The sequence below is a fragment of the Panthera tigris genome, chromosome D1, assembly GCF_018350195.1.
Source record: "Panthera tigris isolate Pti1 chromosome D1, P.tigris_Pti1_mat1.1, whole genome shotgun sequence".
NCBI classification, from domain to species: Eukaryota; Metazoa; Chordata; class Mammalia; order Carnivora; family Felidae; genus Panthera; species Panthera tigris.
Window position 1 is genome coordinate 99,842,606 of NC_056669.1, and position 21,448 is coordinate 99,864,053.

Genomic DNA, 21,448 nt, shown 5'->3' on the forward strand with positions numbered 1-21,448 from the left:
TTGTTGATTGGAACCTAAATAGGTGTTGCTAACTCTTCCTGTAATTAGCAAGATCCTTCCACTTGGTCATACCTATCAGTGTAAATGTTTTTCAAATCAGTTTTCATGGGATCGATGGTTAAAATCACTTTACTTACATGGTCTCATTTCCCACCTAGAGCATGTTACAATGCCAGGACCCTAGGGCTGGCCCATGTAGCTTCTGCTCTTCGGTTGACTGTTTCCAATCTCAGGGGGCAGGAGGTTATCTCAGTTGAGAGATATCTGTCAAAGCAGAATTATTATAGAGTCAATCCTTAAAATCTACTGATTCTTTCTTTAAGATGAGAACATTTTTCATACATTTTTGGTATTTCTAACATAAATCAACAAGGCTTTAAAAATTACAACACATTTTGGGGACGTGTTAAGACAGCAGAGATGTAGGGGGACCCTGGGCTTTCTTGTCTCTTGAGCACATTTGCATCAGAGGGCAGATCACTTGGAACACCCAGGAAATTGATCTGCAGGGTAGCAGAAGGACCACCACAGTTGGAGGGGGACAGCCTGGTAGGTGTGAGGGTTACTTCAACAAACAAATCGAACCACACCCACTTAAAGGTGCAAACACTCCCCACTGCAAGCAAGAAGTAGCTCTGCAGGGGACTGACGGGTGGGAAAAAGCAGCCAAAAAACTCAACAACTGAGCGTACACAGCATACACGAGAAACACTTTCTGAAGTGCCAGGCCCTGGACAGTGTATGACCCCTTTGTAATATGGCAGTACTCTCAGGTGCAGGAAACATACCAAGATTTAAAAGTACCCCAAAGACAGAAACTGAGCCAAAAATGAGAAGATGGTGGGATTCTCCCCAATAGAAAGGTCAAGAAGAAATCACAGCCAAAGGCTTGCTCAAAACAGATGTAAGTAATATATCCAAATAAGAATTTAGGGCAACAGTCATAAGACTACAAGCTGGGCTTGAAAAAAAGCATAGAAGACACCAGAGAAATCCTTGCTGCAGAGATCAAAGACCTAAGAACTAGTCAGGATGAATGAAAAAAGGCTATAGCTGAGATGCAAAACAAACTGGATACAGTGAGAGCGAAGATTGAAGTAACAGGGGAGAATAGAGGAGATCAAAGGTGAAATTATGGAAAATAATGAACCTGGATATAAGAGGGAAAGGAAATTACTAAGTCATGAGGGGAGACTTAGAGAACTAAGTGATTCCATGAAATGAAACAACAGCCAGATTATAGGATTTCCGAAAGAAGAAGAGTGGGAAAAGAAGCAGAAGGTTTATTCAAACAAAGTATAGCTGAGAACGTCCCTAATCCAGGGAAGGAAATTAGCAAGCAGGTCCAAGAGGCAGAGAGAACTCCCCTCGAAATCAACAAAACAGGTCAACACCAAGACATATCATAGTGAAACTTGCAAAATACAAAGATAAAGAGAGAATTCTGAAAGCAGCCAGAGACAAAAGGTCCTTGACCTAAGAGGATAGACACATAAGGTTAGTAACAGACTTGTCCATTGATGCTTGGCTGGCCGGAAGGGAGTGGCAGAAAATGTTCAATGTACTAAATGGGAAAATAAATAGAAGGAGAAATAAGGAGTTTACCAGATGAGCAAAAATTAAAGGAGGTCATGACCACTAAACCAGCCCTGTAAGAAATGTTATTTATTTTTATTTTCTTTTAAAAGTTTTTATTCATTTATTTTGAGAGAGAGAGAGAGAGAGAGAGAGAGAGAGAGAAGGGAGAGAGAGAGAAAGAGACACACACAGAGAGAGACACACACACAGAGGCAGAGAGAGAGAGAATTCCAAGCAGGCTCTGCACTGTCAGTGTGGAGCCCAACGTGGGGCTTGAAAACATGAATCTTGAGATAATGACCTGAGCTGAAATCAAGTCGGTTGCTTAACCAACTGAGCAACCCAGATGCCTCGCCCTGTAAGAAATTTTAAGGGGGGCTCTCTGAGTGGAGATAAAAGAAAAGAAAAGCAATAAAAACTACAAGGGACAAGAGAACATCCCCAGAAACACCAACTCTATAGGTAACACAATGGCACTAAATTCATGTCTTTCAGTAATCACTCTGAATGTAAATGGACTAAATGCTCCAACCAAAAGACATAGGGTATCAGAATGGATGAGAAAAAAAGATCCATCTATACGCTGCCTAAAAGAGGCTCATTTTAGACCTAAAGACACCTGCGGATTGAAAGTGAGAGTATAGAGGTCAAAAGAAAGCCAGAGTGGCCATACTTATATCAGACAAACTAGATTTAAATTTTTTTAATGTTTATTTATTTTTGGTAGGGATACAGAGACAGAGACAAAGACAGAATGCGAGCAGGGGAGGAGCAGAGAAAGAGAGAGAGAGACACACACACAGAATCCAAAGCAGGCTCCAGGCTCCAAGTTGCCAGCACAGAGCCCGACCTGGTGCTCAAACCCACCTACCACGAAATCATGACCTGAGCTGAAGTCGGATGCTTAACTGACTGAGCCACCCAGGCACCCCATCAGACAGACTAGATTTAAAAACAAAGGCTGTAACAAGAAATGAAGAAGTGCATTACATCATAACTAAGGGACCTATCCACCAAGAAGATCTAACAACTATAAATATTTATGCTCACAACTTGGAAGCAGATATGTAAATCAGTTAATCACAAACATAAAGAAACTCATTGATAATAGTAGGAGACTTTAATACCCCACTTAAGGCAATGAACAGAATCTAAACAGAAAATCAAAAAGGAAACAATGGCTTTGAATGGCACACTGGCCCATATGGACTTATTAGATGAATTCAGGACATTTCATCTTAAAGCAGCAGAATACACATTTTTCTCAAAGACACATGGGACATTCCCCAGAATAGATCACATACTGGGTCACAAATCAGCCCTGAACAGATATAAAAAGACTGAGATCATACCATGCATATTTTCAGATCATAGCACTATGAAACTTGAAATCAAACAAAAAAAATTTTGAAAAGCCCTCAAATAGGTGGAGGTTAAAGAATATCCTACTAAACAATGAATGGGTTAACCAGGAAATTAAAGAAGAAATTAAAAAATACATGGGAGAAAATGAAAATGAAAACATGACAAACCAAACCCTTTGGGATGCAGCAGAGGCAGTCCTAAGAGGGAAGTCTATTGCAATTCAGGCCTACTTCAAGAAGCAAGATATTTCCCAAGTACACAATCTAAACTTCCTTCTAAAGGTGTCAGGAAAGGGGCAACCAATAAAGTCTAAGCCAGCAGAAGAAGGAAAATAACAAAGATTAGAACAGAAATGAACAATATAGAAACAAAAAAATCCAGTAGAACAGATCAATAAAACTAAAAGCTGGTGTTTTGAAAGAATAAGAAAAAATTGATAAACTGCTAGCCAGACTTATCAAAAAGAAAAGAGAAAGGACCCAAATTGATAAAATTTAGAACTGAAAGAGGAAGGATCACAACTAACACCACAGAAACACAAACAATTAGAAGAGAATACTATGAAAAATTATATGCCAAAAAACTGGACAATCTGGAAGAAATTGACAGATTCCTAGAAAATCACACACTACCAAACTTAAGCAGGAATAAATCGAAAATTTGAACAGGTCCATAAGCAGTAAAGAAATGAAATCTTGTGGCACCTTGGTGGCTCAGTCGGTTAAACATTTGACTCTTGGCTTCGACTCAGGTCATGATCTCACAGTTTGTGAGATCAAGCACCGTGTCTGGCCCTGCACTGACAGTGAAGAGCCTGCTTGGGATTCTCTGTGTCCCTGTCTCTCTGCCTCTCCTCCATGTCTGCTGGCTCTCTTAAAATAAATAAGCATTTTTTTAAAAGAATGAAATCTTGCCATTTGCAAGATGTGGATGGAACTCGACTATATTATGCTAAGTGAAATAAGTCAGGGAAAGACACGTATCATATAATTTCAATCATATGTGAAATTTAAGAAACACCACAGATGAACATAAGGGAAGGGAAGGAAAAATAAGATAAAAATGGAGAGGGAGGCAATCCATGAGAGACTCTTAAAAACAGAGAACAAACTGGAGTGTTGCTGGATGGGAGGTGTGTGGGAGAACGGGCTAAATGGGCGAGGGGCATTAAGGAGGACACTTGTTGGGATGAGCAGTGGGTATTATATGGAAGTGATGCATCACTGGGTTCAACTCCTGAAATTGATACTAAGCTGCATGTTAACAAACTTGAATTTAAATAAATAAATTAGAAAAAATACAACACATTCAGCTTTTAGCCTGGTTCGTGGCTGTAGTCTGGGGGCCAGCACACAACTGTCAGGGGATTTAGGAGGCAGGTGGCAGCTGTATCAAGAGGACATTTAAGTTTAGGTCTTTAATATTTGGTACCTGGATGGAAAAGTATTAAAATAAAATTCTCGTATTTATGACAAAGTCCACCATCTACAGTAAAAACGAACAAACAAAAAAAACCAAAACAAAACAGAAAAAAGTTAATGTGGGTTTTTGCTGCTATAGAAATCATATTATTTGTTTTGCAAATATATTTACCCCTTATTTATTTATTTATTTGAGAGAGAGAGAGAGAGAGAGAGAGAGAGAGAGAATGAGAATGAGTAGGGGAGGTGCAGAAAGAGAGGTAGAGAGAGAATCTTAAGCAGGCTCCGTGACATCAGCTTGGAGCCTCTCACAAGGATGAGATCAGAAGTCAAGAGCAGAATCAAGAGTTGGAATCTTAACCAACTGAGCCACCCAGGTGATCCTATATTTACCTCTTCGGTTCGTCTTCATTTCTTTCAGATCCAGATTCCCAGGTGGTATGATTTATTTATCTGTTCACTAAAGACTTTCCTTAACCCTTCTTGTAGAGATGGCTAGTCATGATGAATTTCTTTAATTTCGTATGTCTGAAAGTATTTACTTCACTTTCGTTTTTCAAGAGGTCTTTGGTGAGTATTGAATTTTAGGTGAACAAGTTTTGTTTGTATTTTTTTTTAAGATGTTGCTCCCCTATCTCCTGCTCCACTGGCTTACAGTGTTTCTGGTGAGAAGTTTGCTGTAATTTTTATCTTTATTCCGCTGTACATAAAATGTCTTTTCTCTTTGGCCATTTTTAACATTTTCTCTTTATCACTGGTTTTGACCAATGTATGATGATGTATCTCTTAGGGGAGTGTACTTCATGGTTTTGTGTCTGGCTTAATTCTTGGATCTGTGGATTTAGAGTTTTCTTTAAATTTGGGAAAAGTTGGCATTATTTCTTCTTTCTGTCCTTTCTCCCATTTTATTCTTGGAAGATTCCAAGTTCGTATATTAGGCTATTTGAAGTTTCTTCTTAGCTCATTGATGCTCTGTATGTGTTTTTCAATCTCTTTCTTTTCTTTGTTTTTCATTTTAGATGGTTTCCATTGTCATGTCTTCAAGTTTACTAATCTTTTCGCTGCAGTGCACAATCTTCTGTTAATCTGCTATTTTCATCTCAGTTATTGCATTTTTAATCACTAGAATTTTAACGTGGCTCTTTCTTATGTTTTCTATGTCTCTACCATATTCAATCTATTCTCTTCTTTCTTGAAAATTAAAGCAGTGATAATAATTTTAATGTATTCATTTACTAATTCTATAATCATTGTCATTTTGTGTGTGTGTGTGGGGGGGTTGAATCGATTGTTTTCTCTCCATATCATGGATGATATATTCCTGCCTCTTTGCATGCTTGGTAATTTTTGATTGGATGTTAAACATCATGACTTTTCCCTTGATTGCTGGATATTTTGCACGTCGATAATTGTTCTTGAGCTTTGTTAAATGAGACTAGAACAGTGTTTAGTTTATGGTTGACTTTTCCTCACTACTGAGGGAATGCACTTTTGAATACTCTCCCTGGTGCCCTGTGACTTAAGAGCTTTTTTTATTCTGGTGGGTGGGAAGCCCAAGCTATTTCAGGTTCTGTGAGAATTTTTTCTGTGAGAAAAATCTGCCAGGGATTTTTTCCTCTAATATCACTAATTCTGCTGGACATCCTAAAGATACACAATATCTTAAAGATCTCAACTCTCACAAGTTAACCTATACATCAAAAAGTTCCCCAGTAAAATCACTAATAACATATATTTTTAACTAGACAAACTGGTTCACATTGAAAAATACACATGCAGGAGCACCTAGTGGTGCTCCTTGGCTAGTTGGTTAAGCATATGACTTCAGCTCAGGTCAGGATCCTGTGGTTTATGGGTTTGAGCCTCACGTGGAGATCTGTGCTGACAGCTCATAGCCTGGATTCTGTTTCAGATTCTGTGTCTCCCTCTCTCTCTCTGCTCCTCCCCTACTCATGCTCTGTCTCTCTCAAAAATAAACGTTAAAAAAATTATAAAATAAGAAAAATAAATATGCAAAACCTGGGCAGGTAAATTTGGACAAAAAATGGGGGGAAATGTCTATAGATAAAATATAGCACCCACCTACAAATAATTACCAAAATGTGGTATTAGCAATAGAAAACACACATGAGTGAAGCTGAGCACAAATTTTGAAATAGAACATAATAGGTATAAGGTTTTGAGATAAAGTTAATGTGATATTTAAATTACTGATAAAAATAAATTATTCAAAAAAGTTGCTAAGAGAGTGTGCGTGTAGCTGTCTGGAAAAATATTCTTTATACCATGGGAAATAAAAATAGATAAAAATTTAAATAGAAAATACCTGTCCATGTAGTAAGGGAACTATGGCAAGAGTGTTTTACCACTTTGCATGCAGTACAGAAGGCTTTTCTAATAAGGATTGAAGAAAAGTTGGAAGTGAAAAGCTTTCATAACAAGATTAAGCAGATGGGAAAGTTAAGGATTGAGGAGAAGTGAGAAGGAAAAAAAGGACAGTAAAAGTGTTAATTTTCTTGAAATTACAGGAAGTAGAAAGTTTTGTGGTTTATATTTTGGGAACTTCTTCTAGTCTTATGAGTATTTGTGGAAAAACTTGAATGATTAAGAAAGGCCAGCCTCATGTTCTCAGAAGGGATCAGCTTACCATGATCCAAGGTGTTTGAGATTTATCTGTTCATTATACCTTGTATGCTTCAAGTTTATCAAAACGTGCAAGAATAGAACTCATGGCAATTGTTAATTACTTAGTCTTACGTTAGTAGTTGGGAACCACAGGTCCGTTTTTGTTGTAGCATGCCCTTCTGGGAAGCAATCTAGACAGAAATCGTTGTGGGTACCAGAAGTGGTACATAGAACATTTAGAATCCCCATGTGGTTTTGTATTTTCCTTCCCTTCAAAGACAGTGTTTCCAACTTGATCCAGTATCTTACATCTTAACTTTTCTTTCTTCTCTTTCTCCTCTCTACCCTACCTTGGAAATTTTCTTCTTTGTCCCATTGGAGGAATTCATCAAGACTCTTCAGTGTTCATCATTCTCTACAAATGTCCAAACCAAACAAAAAGAAAAAACGATTTTAAAAGATAAATTTTATACTTTAATAGATTTAAACATTTCAGAATTAAATATTAAAATTTAAATATTACAGGACTGTGCTCATCCTATTAGATAATTTTACTAATGAGTTTGAGGCAAGAAGAAAAAAATGGAATTCCTTTCTCTATCCATGACGGATTAAGTCAAGAAAACAGAACAAAAATAGTGCAATTTTGTTTGCATTGTGATCACAGGAAGATGTTCTGTGTAAAGGCAGGGAGTTGGCATCAGCTCATGGATGGGAAGAAAGGAAGGAGGCCTCAGCTGCAGTTCATGACTGGGCAGGGCACTGGAGACAGAGATACCATTCAAGGTGGCTGATGTAATGTCTTCAGAGAATCTCTTATTATGTTGGGGGAATTGGCGCCTGCTAGAAGGAGCCCTTTCCAGTAACTCCATAGTAGTATTCAGCTCCAAAGCTTCTTGCCAAGAATCCATTGGCTGCTAGAAGAAGTTGTCACTGGGGAGCTGATAAACAAAAGTGCGTGCCTGTTAGTGTGGAAGTGGTTTTGGCACCAAGAATTCTGAATAATTAAAGCATTGCATCAGCCTTGGAGACCAAGAGACCACGTTGGAAGGAGATATTGACCACAGTTGGCTGCGTGCCTCAGGGAATGCCCTTTTTCCTTCCCTGTGTCATAAGACAAAGGCAGGGCTAGCCACGGCATCTGTAAGTAAGGCTGACCTAAAGAATACATTGTTGTCATAGCCTTAGTGTAGCACTTGACCCCCCAGATTATACCTTGGTTAAAATTGTGGCATATATGTATCTATATATCAGCTAGTAAAGCATTTTAGTAAAGAATTTATTTTTTTAGAGTAATTTTAAGTTCGTGGCAAAACTTAAAGGAAGGCACAGAAATTTCCCCTATATTGGCTGCCCGCCTCCCTTGCATAGCGTCCTCATTATCAACATCCCCTGCAAGAGTTGTATGTTTGTGCACTTGAACTGACACTGACACATCATAATCACCCCAAATCTATAGTTTGCCTTAGGGGTCACTCTTAGTGTTTGGACAGATGTATAATGACATACATCCATCATTAGAGTGTCATACAGACTTTTTTTTTAATGCCCTAAGGATCCTCTGTGCTTTACCTATTCATCTATCCCCATTACCTGTTCAGATTGGGTTTTTAAATTATGAAATAGGATGAAGATAAATCTATTTTAATTAGGCTGTCTGAGTTTTTCACTTTTACAAAATTTTGTGTATAGTCTAAAGTATCCACAGGCAGTCTATTAGAGGGAATCAGTTCCACTGAGGACTCAACATTCTGGAAGTTCATCTATTTAAAGAGCTCTGTAACCTATCAATAAGAGAGTAAAGATGATGCATCTCATTTTAATTTTCCAAACAGAAGATTTTATTCTACTCGACTAGACTTTAGAACCCAGGCTGTATTCTAGGGGACAAAGAACTTTATGGTATCATGTAGTTCTCAAATTCATTACCATGCTTCTCCTAACCCCTGCAAGTGATCTTTAATTAATATAGCTATGTAGGAGTAGATGGAAATATTTTTATACTTATGTTTCTTGTTAATGAGGTGCAATCATATACCTCAGATCTAACTTTCTAGATCACTTCTTTTAATAGAGTTTAATGAATAAACATTCTGCCTCATAGAAAGTCTCTTCTCTTCACAGGACATCAGTCTATTTTAGTGCTCACAAATTTTATCCTAAATATGATATGGATAATGTGTCTAATAATTGACATTTTTTTATTTGAGCATAGTTGACACACAATGTTGCATTAATATCAGTTGTACAACTTTTATTTGAGAAGTTTATACTTTTTACTACTTTCACCATAAGTATAGCTACCATCTGTCTCATTATATTGCTAACAATTGACATTTAAAATTTTTTTTAGTGTTTATTTATTTTTGAGACAGAGAGACAGAGCACAAGTGGGGGAGGGGAAGAGAGAGAGGGAAACACAGAATCCGAAGAAGACTCCAGGCTCTGAGTTGTCAGCACAGAGCCGGATGCGGGGCTCGAACTCACGAACCGTGAGATCATGACCTGAGCCGAAGTCGGATGCTCAACTGAATGAGCCACCCAGGCACTCCCACCAGCTGACATTTCAAAACTGACAGTGAAAAATATGGACCCAGATTTTTACGGATGACAAATGTATCCATGTTTTTAATTAAAACAAAAACAGCAAAATAGAACTTTTTTTTCTTAATTCTTCGCTCATCAGGTGGAGGTATTAGATCTGTTCACAAATATTCCAATCTCTCTCTCTCTCTCTCTCTCTCTCTCTCTCTCTCTCTCTCTCTCTTTGGTGCATAGTTTGATTGCATTTCCTGGACCCCTTATGGAAATGTATGACATTATCTTGTAAAGCTAAATATTGCCATACCTTACAAGCTACCAATTACACTCATAAGACACATGTTTGTAAATGTTTGTAGTTATTGTTCATAGTAGTCAAATATTCATTGACAGGTTAATGGGTAAGCACATTGGAAATAAACACAGAATAGAGTATGTTTTGACAATAAAAATGAATCGACAGCTGCATTCAAAAGCCAACACAAAACTTGGTAGCATACATCATGTTGAATAAAAAATAAAACAATTTCTAGAAGTCTGCATATAGTCTAAAATTCAAAACCAGGAAAAACTGACAAACATATATATATACATATGATAAAGATATTTTCTTTTTAAGAAGCAAGATCATTTATATTAAGTAAAGCAGACTACTGGTTAACTTAGGGTGAAGCAGGGGACAAGATAAGGAATGAGCCAAAAATGGATTTAATTATTGGTAATAGTTTTGATCTTGGGGTAGATTTACATTTATAAATATTCATTATATCATTTAAATAAATGTAAATAGGCAAGAATATAAAATGAATAAAATAAAAGATGGTAAAATAGTTTGGAAATGGGTAAATTCTAGTTGAAATTTTATGATAGGGATGGGTTTCTTCTGCTTATCTGTTGACTTTGCTTGCTTATGTGTTGGCTCCATTTTCCATCAGGCTCTTTCCACTTATGACAAGATCATAGGCAAGAACTCTGGGTCTCTACTCCAGAAACTATTAGGAAAAAAAAATGACTTTTCTCAATAGTCTGAACAAAATTTTTGAGTCCTCTCATTTGCTAATAGATCCCTGTCCCAGTTATTACAACAGGGGGAAATGCTTTCTCATTGACCACATAGGAGTCATATTCCTTACCTTGGGGAATAACACTACTCGTAACTCTTATACTGTGGGTCCTCAGAGGAAAATCAAGGTTCATTCAAAGAAGGAAAATGGAGTCTTGTCAGGAAGAATCCATCAGGGCCGACTAAGACAGTTTTTATAGCACATCTTTATGAGGCAGACAAGGTGTATCTGCAGAAGTGTTACATATATTTCAGCAAAACAGCAGATGTCCACCAAAGGTCTATCTTATTGATGCTGCATTCCATATCCCATCATGAAAAGTATCACACTCCATTATGAGGACAACCTGATGCTTTCAAAGTCCCATTTCATGCTTAGTGGGGTTCAATGTCTCAGTGCTCTTGATTCTAAGTGCTACTGAGGCACATCAGTGGAGGGACTCCTAGGGAAGTATTTGTTGTGTCTCAAGACCTGACCTCACTTCTATCTGCTGTCCTTCCAAATTAGTAGTTTTATGGTAGTTCAGAAAGAATCTCTTCAACTTATTTCACCTACCACCATGTAGGTAATTTTTCAGAAGAAGTAATTATAACATTCATTTATTTTTGAGAGACAGAGAGAGACAGAGCATGAGCAGGGGAGCGGCAGAGAGGGAGACACAGAATCTGAGGCAGGCTCCAGGCTCTGAGCTGTCAGCACAGACCCTGATGCGGGGCTAGAACTCACGAACCATGAGATCATGACCTGAACCGAAGTCAGATGCTTAACCAAGTAAGCCATCCAGGAACCCCCAGAAGAAGTAATTATAAATTATCACCCAAATTCTTTTTTCAATTTGGTTTATTTGTTTTATTCATTCATTCATTCATTCATTCATTCATTCATTAGTATTTAAAGCCTACTATGAACTTCTCTTTATAAATGTTTATTAGTAGATTTGGTGGAGAACAAGATAGTTGTAATTCCCACCCTCAATGAGTATATACTTTATGGAATTTGGGTGCTTGGCTGGCGCAGTTGGTAGAACATCCAACTCATGATCTCAGGGTCATGAGTTCAAGCCCCATGTTGGGTGTAGAGCCTACTTTAAGAAAACAATTACAAAAATAAAGTTTATGGAACTTGTGAAGAATTTGAGGAATAAAATAGGAATTCTTTCTTGGTTTCAAGTTCTCATGCAAAATTTTCCTATTTTTAATTTCTCAGTAACTGATCATTTCAATCAGAATTTTCAGGTATTCTTTTAAGTGTTGATATAACCCTTCATTTTGTAGCTGGCTCACTTCTCCAAAGCATCTACCTGGTTTTTTTGTTGGTTTGTTTTTGTTTTTGCGGGGTGGGGTGGGGGGAGGGTGTGACCTCATCCAATCTCTTGATTTAAATTATCATTTAATGGTAATAACACCAAAATCTACTTCTACAGTCCTAACTTGAAATTCATACTTAAAAAAAAATATCCAAGTGCCTACTGAGCATTTTCATTTGTATATCATATGGCCACCTGTATATCAAGCTATTCTCGTTATTTTATTATTAATTCTAAATGCCTCAACCTGAGATATCATTGTTAGCCACTAGAAATTTCCCTTATCATCACTTTCTAATACTTCCTGGTTTTCAATTTGGCTGGTGTCAGGAAAATGTGTGGAATGAGGAAAACTATGACAAAAGAGAGTCATTAAAAGAGATCTCTACCTTCAATTACTAAATTTGTAATCTGACAAACTGCTTAACTTCCATGAGTTTTAGTTTTGTTTTGTTTTTCCATACAAAATGTCATTGTTAATACCTACTTAGTTGGGTAAATGAAAAGATACAACTTATGTAAAGTCACAAAAAGATAGTGTATAAAAGACATTCAATATATATTTGGTGAAGTAAAATTATTCGAATAAAGTGAACTACCTTTATAAGTGTCTTTTTACTAACAATTGGTTAGCAAAACCAATGGAAATGAACTTGAAAAACATGAGATATCTATTCAGTATACATACTAATCTTCAGATCATTTGCTACAAATCTGTGGTTCTTTGTTGGGGAATGGCTATAACACACAGAACAGAACCTCTGGTTTTAGGACACCATACTTCCTTCCCTGGATTGTACTTGCAAATAAATTGCAAGGGCTAGAAAAGCTTGTCTCCTAAAGCACAGAAAGGTAAGTAAGGGCACTGAGTGGGATTAGAGTAGTTTCTTGGAGACCCACATTCTCTTTTGCTAAGGACACTGTTTTCTCTTCTTCCTATTGTTTATCACCATTAATTTGTATTTTCCTATTTTTTCTCTATATCTTTGGTTAGCCTGAGGCATCTAATGCCACCAAATCCTTGTCTGTATTTGGTTCCTGAGTCTGGGGAGGGTTAACTTATTCTTCTATGGACTAAATGGATGAACCAAAAGTTAAATGTATTACAACATCTGGGATGTTTCTGATTAACAAAGAAAGGAAAACTTTAGGGAATAGTATTCTCTAGGGTGCTAATATTTTATATCTTTATGTCTTAAAATATTCCTTCTGGGATGCAGAAAGAGCATCTTTTTTCAATGTTCTATGGGAAGGCTGTTTTCAAATAGGGATGGAAATATTTGACACTAATAATTTTCAGTGTTCTGACAGATAAGGGACAGATTACTTATATATTTATACTCAAAGAAGCATAGTTATAGAATAATCCAACATATTTAAAAAATATATTTCCATACATCTTATGGCTATTACTCCCACTTCCTCCAAAAAAAGAACATTAAAAAAAAAAGAATTTTTTTTTCAAAATTTACTCTTAATATAGCAAATAAATAAAAATAAATAGAAGCTTTGGAATAAAACCACCTTTGACACTCAACAAATATTTTATGAGTACCAGGTATGTGAAAACCTATGTGTGGCTTTTCATTTCTGTGTAGGGATAGAAGGATTAATTTCATGTCTTAAGAGTTTCTTGAGATGGCAGAATGTAGAAAAGTTCACAAGTGCTTTTCACGTAAGGTAGCTGAGTAGGATAAGTCCTCGGGATGGATTTTAAAGTGTGAAGAGCTTATGTACGCCTGGTGAGAAATTAGAGAAAAGGTCAGTAGCGACAGTGACCCTGACAGCTTCTGGAGAATGCTGCTTTCCCATCTCCAGGTGACGGTTTTAAATAGACACTCGTACATCACAGTCTAGAATGATTACTCTGTGCGTGTTTCCAAAATAAGATGGTAAGAGTTTAACTTGCTACACGCAAAATGGTATGATGAAAGGTGCACCATATATGTGGGAGGGTTTCATTTTATCCTTCTTCAGTTTGGGAACTTAAGGGATAAAGAATATGGGGACAACCTGTTAACCTTCCCACAGAAAATGGTGGATTTTGCATAGAAAGGAGTGTAAAGATTCTCCCAAAGATAGAAGTCTAGTGTAATCCAATCAGGGAGGGTTGGGTAGTTGAAGAAAGATCTCAAGGAAAGCAATGGTTCTCACCATGGATGCTGCAGTAAAACAGATTTTTGGTGTAGAATGATCCACCTCGCAGTCCATATTCCACTCTCATCTCTTCTCCATTTTTTTTCTGTGCGCCTTTCAGCTCTTCTCTGTCATCTCCAAATCCAAGATGTAGTACGTTCGTTACTGTTCTGACAAATGTAGCCATTCTAAAGTTGGCTAAACTTGTTTGAAAAATTGAGGTAAGTACAGTAGTTATTAGAAGATGTGCTATTTTACTAGTGCCATTTTGTCTCCACATCACTGCAACCCCGTTTTTGTGTCAGATTCCTTGGAGAAATGGATGAAGGGTGTTAATATGGCTCGGGAAAAAATGGAGATATGGTCGTCCACAAAAACATGGACAAAAACATGCATCAATTGCAGGAAGATATGAAAAATGTACGGCTCTCCTTGAATGCTTCGTGGGATAAGGGTTCATGTGAAAAGGTGAATGTTTAAGATCCATAATCATTTTTATGGATGTCAGGGTCTCGAAATCTTATGTAGGTGTGTGGTGCTCTTCAGAGTATATCTCCTAATCCACACTTACTAATTTTTTTAAAAAATTGATCTCAGCTTTCTTCATGGATGTATAAATTGAGAGCATATCTGTCTGTCTACCACACATAACAGATACAAGGCCACAGCAGATTAATGGTGTGAATATGTTTTGTGATCAGAATAGTGCAAAACAATCAGATAAATATTATCATTTAAGAGTTAATTGAGAAATTTTAATTTAAAAATACTAACTATGGACACGGTCCAAGTCACTGGGTTTGGAACTGTGCAGAATAAAATCCTGAGAATAGTTTTCAGAGATTCTTATTCCAAGAAAGAAGCTAAAGAGAGCACTCATGTAACAGAATTTAAGCATGGTATGTAACATTAGAAGAAAAGCTATAAAGGATGTCCTTAGAGAAAAGGAGTAATAATTTCTCTTATCACAAAATAATTACTAAAGGCCTTCAGAGGCTATTACTTAGCATTTGGGTCCTGAAGTTTTGAGACAATTGAAGTAGCTAGAAATGAAATGACATTCCAGGAAGGAAGGAGATTATTGATTAAACTCTTGATTAAATATTTGATTAGAACTCACAGTTATTAACAAGTTAATGAAACCATATGCATTTATAATTCGTTTTATTTTTTTTTTATTGAGAGAGAGCGAGAGTGACAGCGAGAGCGAGAGTGAGAGAGAGAGAGAGAGAGAGAGAGAGAGAACGAGAGCATGCAAGTGGAGGAGGGGCAGAGGAGAGAGAGAGAATCTTCATACTCATTGAGGAGTTTGTCACAGTGATCGATCCCTGGACTCTAGGATCATGACTTGAGCAGAAATCAAGAGTCAGATGCTTAACCAACTGAGCCATCCAGGTGCCCCTCTGATTCTTAATTTATCTTAAAAATACATGTCCACGTGTGTATATAAAGGAAATTTTCTATTTAGCCCATCTGTGCTTTGGAAGCTCACAACTTTCAAGACAGAGTATTGAAGGTATGGATGAGTTTGAGGAGGAACACAATGGGATAAATAGGTCTTCCAAATTATATTTAAATACATCACATTTAAGTTTATATTTTTACTTGCATGTAGTGTCCCTTTCAAAAGTATCTTGACAGGGAAGAGCTAAAGAAAAGATTTTGTTCTTGGAAGTGAAGCCAATGGTAATCTTTTTTTTTTTTTTCCAGATTTGAAAAAAGAAATCTTCATTTCAACAGAATGAAATTTCAAAGCTGAATGATCATTGACTTTTCCAGGACAGAAAACAAATTGAATGAAGTCAGTTATTATTTATTTACTATTTCTCTTGTCTATATCTCTCTCCCTCTTCAGAGTCTGCACTCTGTTAAAAAGACATCAGATTTTCAGTACCTGGATAGTACAGACTCTACTGGGGTTTACAGTCATGATCTGGTCCTACATGAACTGCCTGGTGACATCTTTCCAAAAGATCTCAGAATCCAAAGTGCTTAAGCTAAATTTGGATTATTGTAAACATGAACTATTGAGGAATAATACCCCCTTTCATTTATATGTAACTTCAGGGAGTTGGGGTCCTCTAACAGATGCTTTTCAGAAGTGGGAGGGAGGGGAGGAAATAGAAATGCAGATATTTAAGTGATTATTTACTATCAAAGACCATTTTATCACTTGTCTGCATTAGTGTGTGCAAAATACTAAATATTGTAAGGGTGTTTTATGGTAATAGCATATTATTTAGAGGCTATGAGTATTTCCTGTTCCTCTTTTCAAGTTGTAATATCTGGGAGAAATTCAGTGAAGGATAACATATTACATACTTATAAAATTATACATTTATATAAATATGTATAACAAATATATGGTGATAAATAGTTGCATAAAGATGTTCTTTATGGTATGAAAGTGGGTTGTGATTTTATATTTATATTATGATTTTATATTTATAACCTCCAGCAGCAGTCAAATATATCCAAAATGCCAGGTAATACACCATCAAAACATGTGCCTGAAGATTTATTAAATACGAAAAAATAATGAAGTTAATAAAATTGACCCATGTCTTTTCACATTGTATTCATTGAATTGTACAAATTAATCAGAATCATTTAAATGCTACAAAGGATTGTATCTAAAGGATTGTATCCTTATATTCAAGCTTGTATACAAGCTTGTGTACCTTTAACAAGCTTGTTTGAGACCTAAAATGACCTATGAAGTTCTCATTATAAATTGAGGAACAAAGTGTTGAAGTGACTTATAAGAAGCGACCCACCCCTAAAATATTCATGATGAAGAATATTTATTTTTCTTAAAATAGTCCATAAAATCACACGTCACACCATGAATTAATTCTTTTATTTTTTTTGTAGATCAACCACTTCCCACTCAGCCTTCTCCTCATTTGCGAAATCATGCGGCTGAATAATAATGTGACAGAGTTCATTCTCCTTGGGTTGACCCAGGATCCTGTTAGGAAGAAAATAGTGTTTGTCACTTTCTTGCTTTTCTATTTGGGGACATTGCTGGGTAACTTTCTGATCATTACTACTATCAAGACCAGCCGGGCCCTCGGGAGTCCAATGTACTTCTTCCTTTTCCACTTGTCCTTATCTGACACCTGTTTCTGTAGTTCTGTAGCCCCTAGAATGATTGTGGATGCCTTTTTGAAGAAGAGCACTATCTCTTTCAGTGAGTGCATGATACAGGTCTTCTCGTTCCATTTCTTTGGCTGCCTGGAGATCTTCATTCTTATCCTCATGGCCGCTGACCGCTATGTGGCCATCTGTAAGCCCCTGCACTACACAACCATCATGAGTCGACGAGTCTGTGCTGTGCTGGTGGCTATGGCCTGGGTGGGGTCCTGTGTACATTCTTTAGCTCAGATTTTTCTGGCCTTGAGTTTACCCTTCTGTGGTCCCAATGTGATCGATCACTATTTTTGTGACTTGCAGCCATTGTTGAGGCTCGCCTGTACAGACACTTACGTAATCAACCTACTCTTGGTGTCCAATAGCGGGGCCATTTGTACCCTGAGTTTTGTCATGCTGATGTGCTCCTATGTTAATATCTTGTATTCTCTGAGAAACCACAGTGCTGAAGGGAGGAGAAAAGCCCTCTCCACCTGTGTCTCCCACATCATTGTGGTCATCTTGTTCTTCGGTCCTTGCATATTTATATACACACGCCCTGCAACCACCTTCCCCATGGATAAGATGATAGCTGTGTTTTATACACTTGGAACACCTTTGATCAATCCTCTGATTTACACACTGAGGAATGCAGAAGTGAAAAACGCCATGAGGAAGTTATGGAAGAAGAAGTTAATCTTAGATGACAAAAGATGAGTGGGATCTTCAAAATTTTCTTCATAGTCTGGATTTGCCTAGAAGTCTACAGAGAATGTTATCTTTTTATTGTGATGTTACCATAATCAGGAGGTATGAGAATTAATTCCTTCAGGAATGAAAATACACACTGGTTAGTGTTGAGTCAGTTTCATGGATGGGAAGAGACAGCACCAGGTACAAACAACCGTGGAAAGACTCGTGCCTTAGATGTTCAGCTGTGCCTCTGCCTTCTTGACTGCCTAGTATCACTGTAATCTTGATATGGTGCTTTCCATGCCCTTCTTCATGTTGACTTCTGTTTATAGTTACACTTTTATATGCTTATAACCACAGCCTGGAAGGTTTTTTCTGTTTCAATTGGCTCTCTTAATTAAACTGTTGAATCGCATAATTTCTGATCATAGACCTTTAGCTTGTTTGTTCTTCATGACTAAGCAGAAAGCACCAGATTCAAATAATAATAAAATCTTTGTGTTTTAAGGGATAATCTATAATCTAGGGTAATCTCCCTTCTATTTTGGGGGTTATACTTTGAATTCTTCTCCTATTTATCTAGATCCTTCTAGAACAGTGACAGAACACAGTGTGAATATTCACCATTCTGAAGGAATCTTTTCACCTTAGGAAGGTTCTGATTGTTGGGGTTGTACTCAGATTATTATTCTTTTTGTAAAAACTTTTTGCTTCTAAAATTGTCCCTTCTGATTTATAGAAGCATTAAGTTTGTCTTGAGTCATACAAATTATAATAATTCTTTATACTGCTAAGGTATTATGGTTGTAGCATAGGTGTCCCAAATTAAGTAGATATAGTCATGTGGTCTAGAAGTAAAGTGTACAAGCAGTTGATGGTTGAAATAGGGAATCTGAATATAATAACTGATAAAGAAAGAATGTCATAACTCAGATGAGTCTCTTTAGGCTTTGAGACAGATATAGCTACATCACAGATATGAATTATTTTAGTGAGTTTTAATATAATCCAAAATGATGGTAATTTAGAGGGACTGAGATTTTTGGGTGAAAACTGTATGCAGTAGAGAGGGATATTACCACCCGTCACTTTTGTCACCATCTGACAACATTGCACTATCGAAGTATATGATCACTAAGAATCTTTCCAATTTCAACCTGTTTTCTTATTTGTATTTTTATCCATATAGAAAATTTAACATGAGTATTATTGTTTATTTCAAACATATTTTTATTTATAAACTACTAAGTTATGTTAAGATTACCGAACTTGTATTCAATTTGTTGTACCAGGAATGTTAGAACTACTTAGCTCGAGGGGTACCTGGCTGACTCAGTCAGTAGAGCATGTGACTCTTGATATCTGACTTGCGAGTTTAAGTCCCATCCTGGGTATGGAACCTAATTAAAATGAAAAAAAAAATAAAATAAAAAAAGAGCTTCTTGGCTTGAAAAAAAAATTATTTCTCTGTGTGGGAATGGAATTCCCTCTGTGAATTCCACAATGAACACTAGTGGCATATATACATCACTTTTATTTTTCAGATCCAGAGTTTATCCATCTCAAGCAGTTTATCATTGATCGCAGCTGCTGATTTTGCTCTTGGAAGGTTTACACATGAGTAGATTCTAGTTGGCAGAGTTTTAGTTAAAGTCCTGTTCTATTTCAAGACAAGGAAAATATGAAAAGGGGTGTATGTTGGATCCAATTTAGGTGCCTCCCCAGAGACACTCTATCCAACATGTCTTCTGGACATGCTTCTAATATGGAGCTCCTGTGGCTACCATCACCATATCTCTTGCCAACAGAGTGTATGATCTAATTCCAATTCCGAATTTTGTAATGAAGATGGTGGAATTGCAAAGCTGACGGAGTGTGCAACCTCACCAGGATATTTTTTTAAGTCAGTGTTCTTATGGGGAAAGAGTGGGACTCTGATATCGAAAGTAGACACATTTGTGTGGGGAAAGAGTGAGAACTATGAAGGCATAGATTATCTTTCATCCTCTTGGTTGTCACAAGTAGCCCTGTCTCCCTCAAAAGAGGAGAAACGACACTCTTCTCTAGCCTAGACACCTTGTGATGATCTCATCTGTACAAGTTGTCAAAAAATGATATTTGGTTTCCTCTGGAGCTTTCTTTTATAGTCCTCATTGCTTCCAAACATCTAACCAGCTGCAAGTCACAGGGAAGTCCAAGCAGGAAAATCCAGTCTTGCTCTAGAAGGACATGTCATACATGAGGGCATTATATGGTCTCTATGTACATCATATGTCTCTATGTACATCATATGTCACACGTGTGACCTATGGGAGCACTTCATGATGGGGAAATGTTATCTAAGAGTGGTGAAGCAGAAGTCTGGAGTTGAGGTCTATCCTGATGTTTTTTTTTTTTTTTCCTGCAGACCCACATCATTGGAGATGCCTCGTCAAATAACTATGTTGTTTGTTTTACTCACGGAATTTATTTGTTTGGTCTGTGGAAAAGAACTATAAGATGTAGCTTCTAAAAGCATAAAAGACTTACTTTTTATCTATTTATGTTTTAAATCTTAGGTATTGGCATCTCCTCAAAGTTTGTATTAGTCTTGGGTGTGCTAGTTGAGGTGTGAATACGATGGGAACTCAGTTCTTATTCAGGGGGCCCTAATGTAAACTGCGTGAAGAAATTAGATCCCAAAGTTTCCGGGTGGAAAAGTATACCATCGGGAAGTCATCAGTGCGTCCATATTCAACTGGAGACAAACTAAGTCCAACTAAAAGGGTTGCAGCTGGACATGGCAACTGAGGGTTGAGCATAGGGTATGTGCGTATGTATGTGTGTGTGATTTTTATGTTTGTGCTTTTAGCATTCTTAGAAGCATCTTTATTACGAGTGCTCTTAAGCACCTCTCCACATGCGTTGCAGAATGGTATAACTTCCCTTCAGTGATAATACACTGTTCTCGATGCAGTTTGCCACCTAATATTGCACTGTACGTTAACTAAAATTTTACGTACAATCTATCCACTGTACTTCGGGGCATTTATCTCAGGGAAATGAAAACCTATGTTTACACAAAAACCTGTACACAGCTGTTCATAGCGACTCAAAACTGTTGTTTGTGATAACCGAACTGCAAAACCACCATAATGTGTCCCACAAGAAGTTATGTTGGAATCTTCATCCTCGGTACCTCAGAGTGTTACCTTAGTTCGAAGTAGTGTGAGTGCCTGACAATTGGCGTTTTTGATTACGACGATATTAAGCTTTGATTGCTGAGACATCCATTTCAAAGGCATCCCATCTGAAATGAACACAATGCCCACCAACTACACAACGAGGTGGAGAGCCAGGCTGCCTAGCCTATGAACTCCTCCTTGGGAAAGCCCTGTGTGGCTTACAACTGACCATTTGAGTGGCCCTGTGTTTTCCTTCCCATACTTTAATCCCACTCTTATGTTTTATTTATTTTTTATTTATTTTTAGAGAGAGAAAGAGCTTGCACAAATGGAGGAGGGGGCAAAGGCAGAGGGAAAGAGAAAATCTCAAGCAGGTTCCGTGCTCAGTGCAGAGCCTATAACACTGGGTTCTACCCACAATCC

General features: G+C 37.2%; 1 protein-coding gene and 1 non-coding gene across 2 annotated transcripts; both read left to right on the forward strand.

Moving 5' to 3' along the window:
- Positions 1-16,952: 16,952 nt before the first annotated feature.
- LOC102955489 (olfactory receptor 4C16-like) lies at positions 16,953-17,885 on the forward strand. Its single transcript, XM_007095368.3, has one exon. It carries the CDS (start codon positions 16,953-16,955, stop codon positions 17,883-17,885), a length of 933 nt encoding a protein of 310 aa, XP_007095430.2.
- Positions 17,886-20,227: 2,342 nt separating this feature from the next.
- Positions 20,228-20,366, forward strand: LOC122231617. Its single transcript, XR_006208874.1, has one exon. It is a non-coding gene; the product is annotated as a small nucleolar RNA SNORA18 (small nucleolar RNA).
- Positions 20,367-21,448: the final 1,082 nt, after the last annotated feature.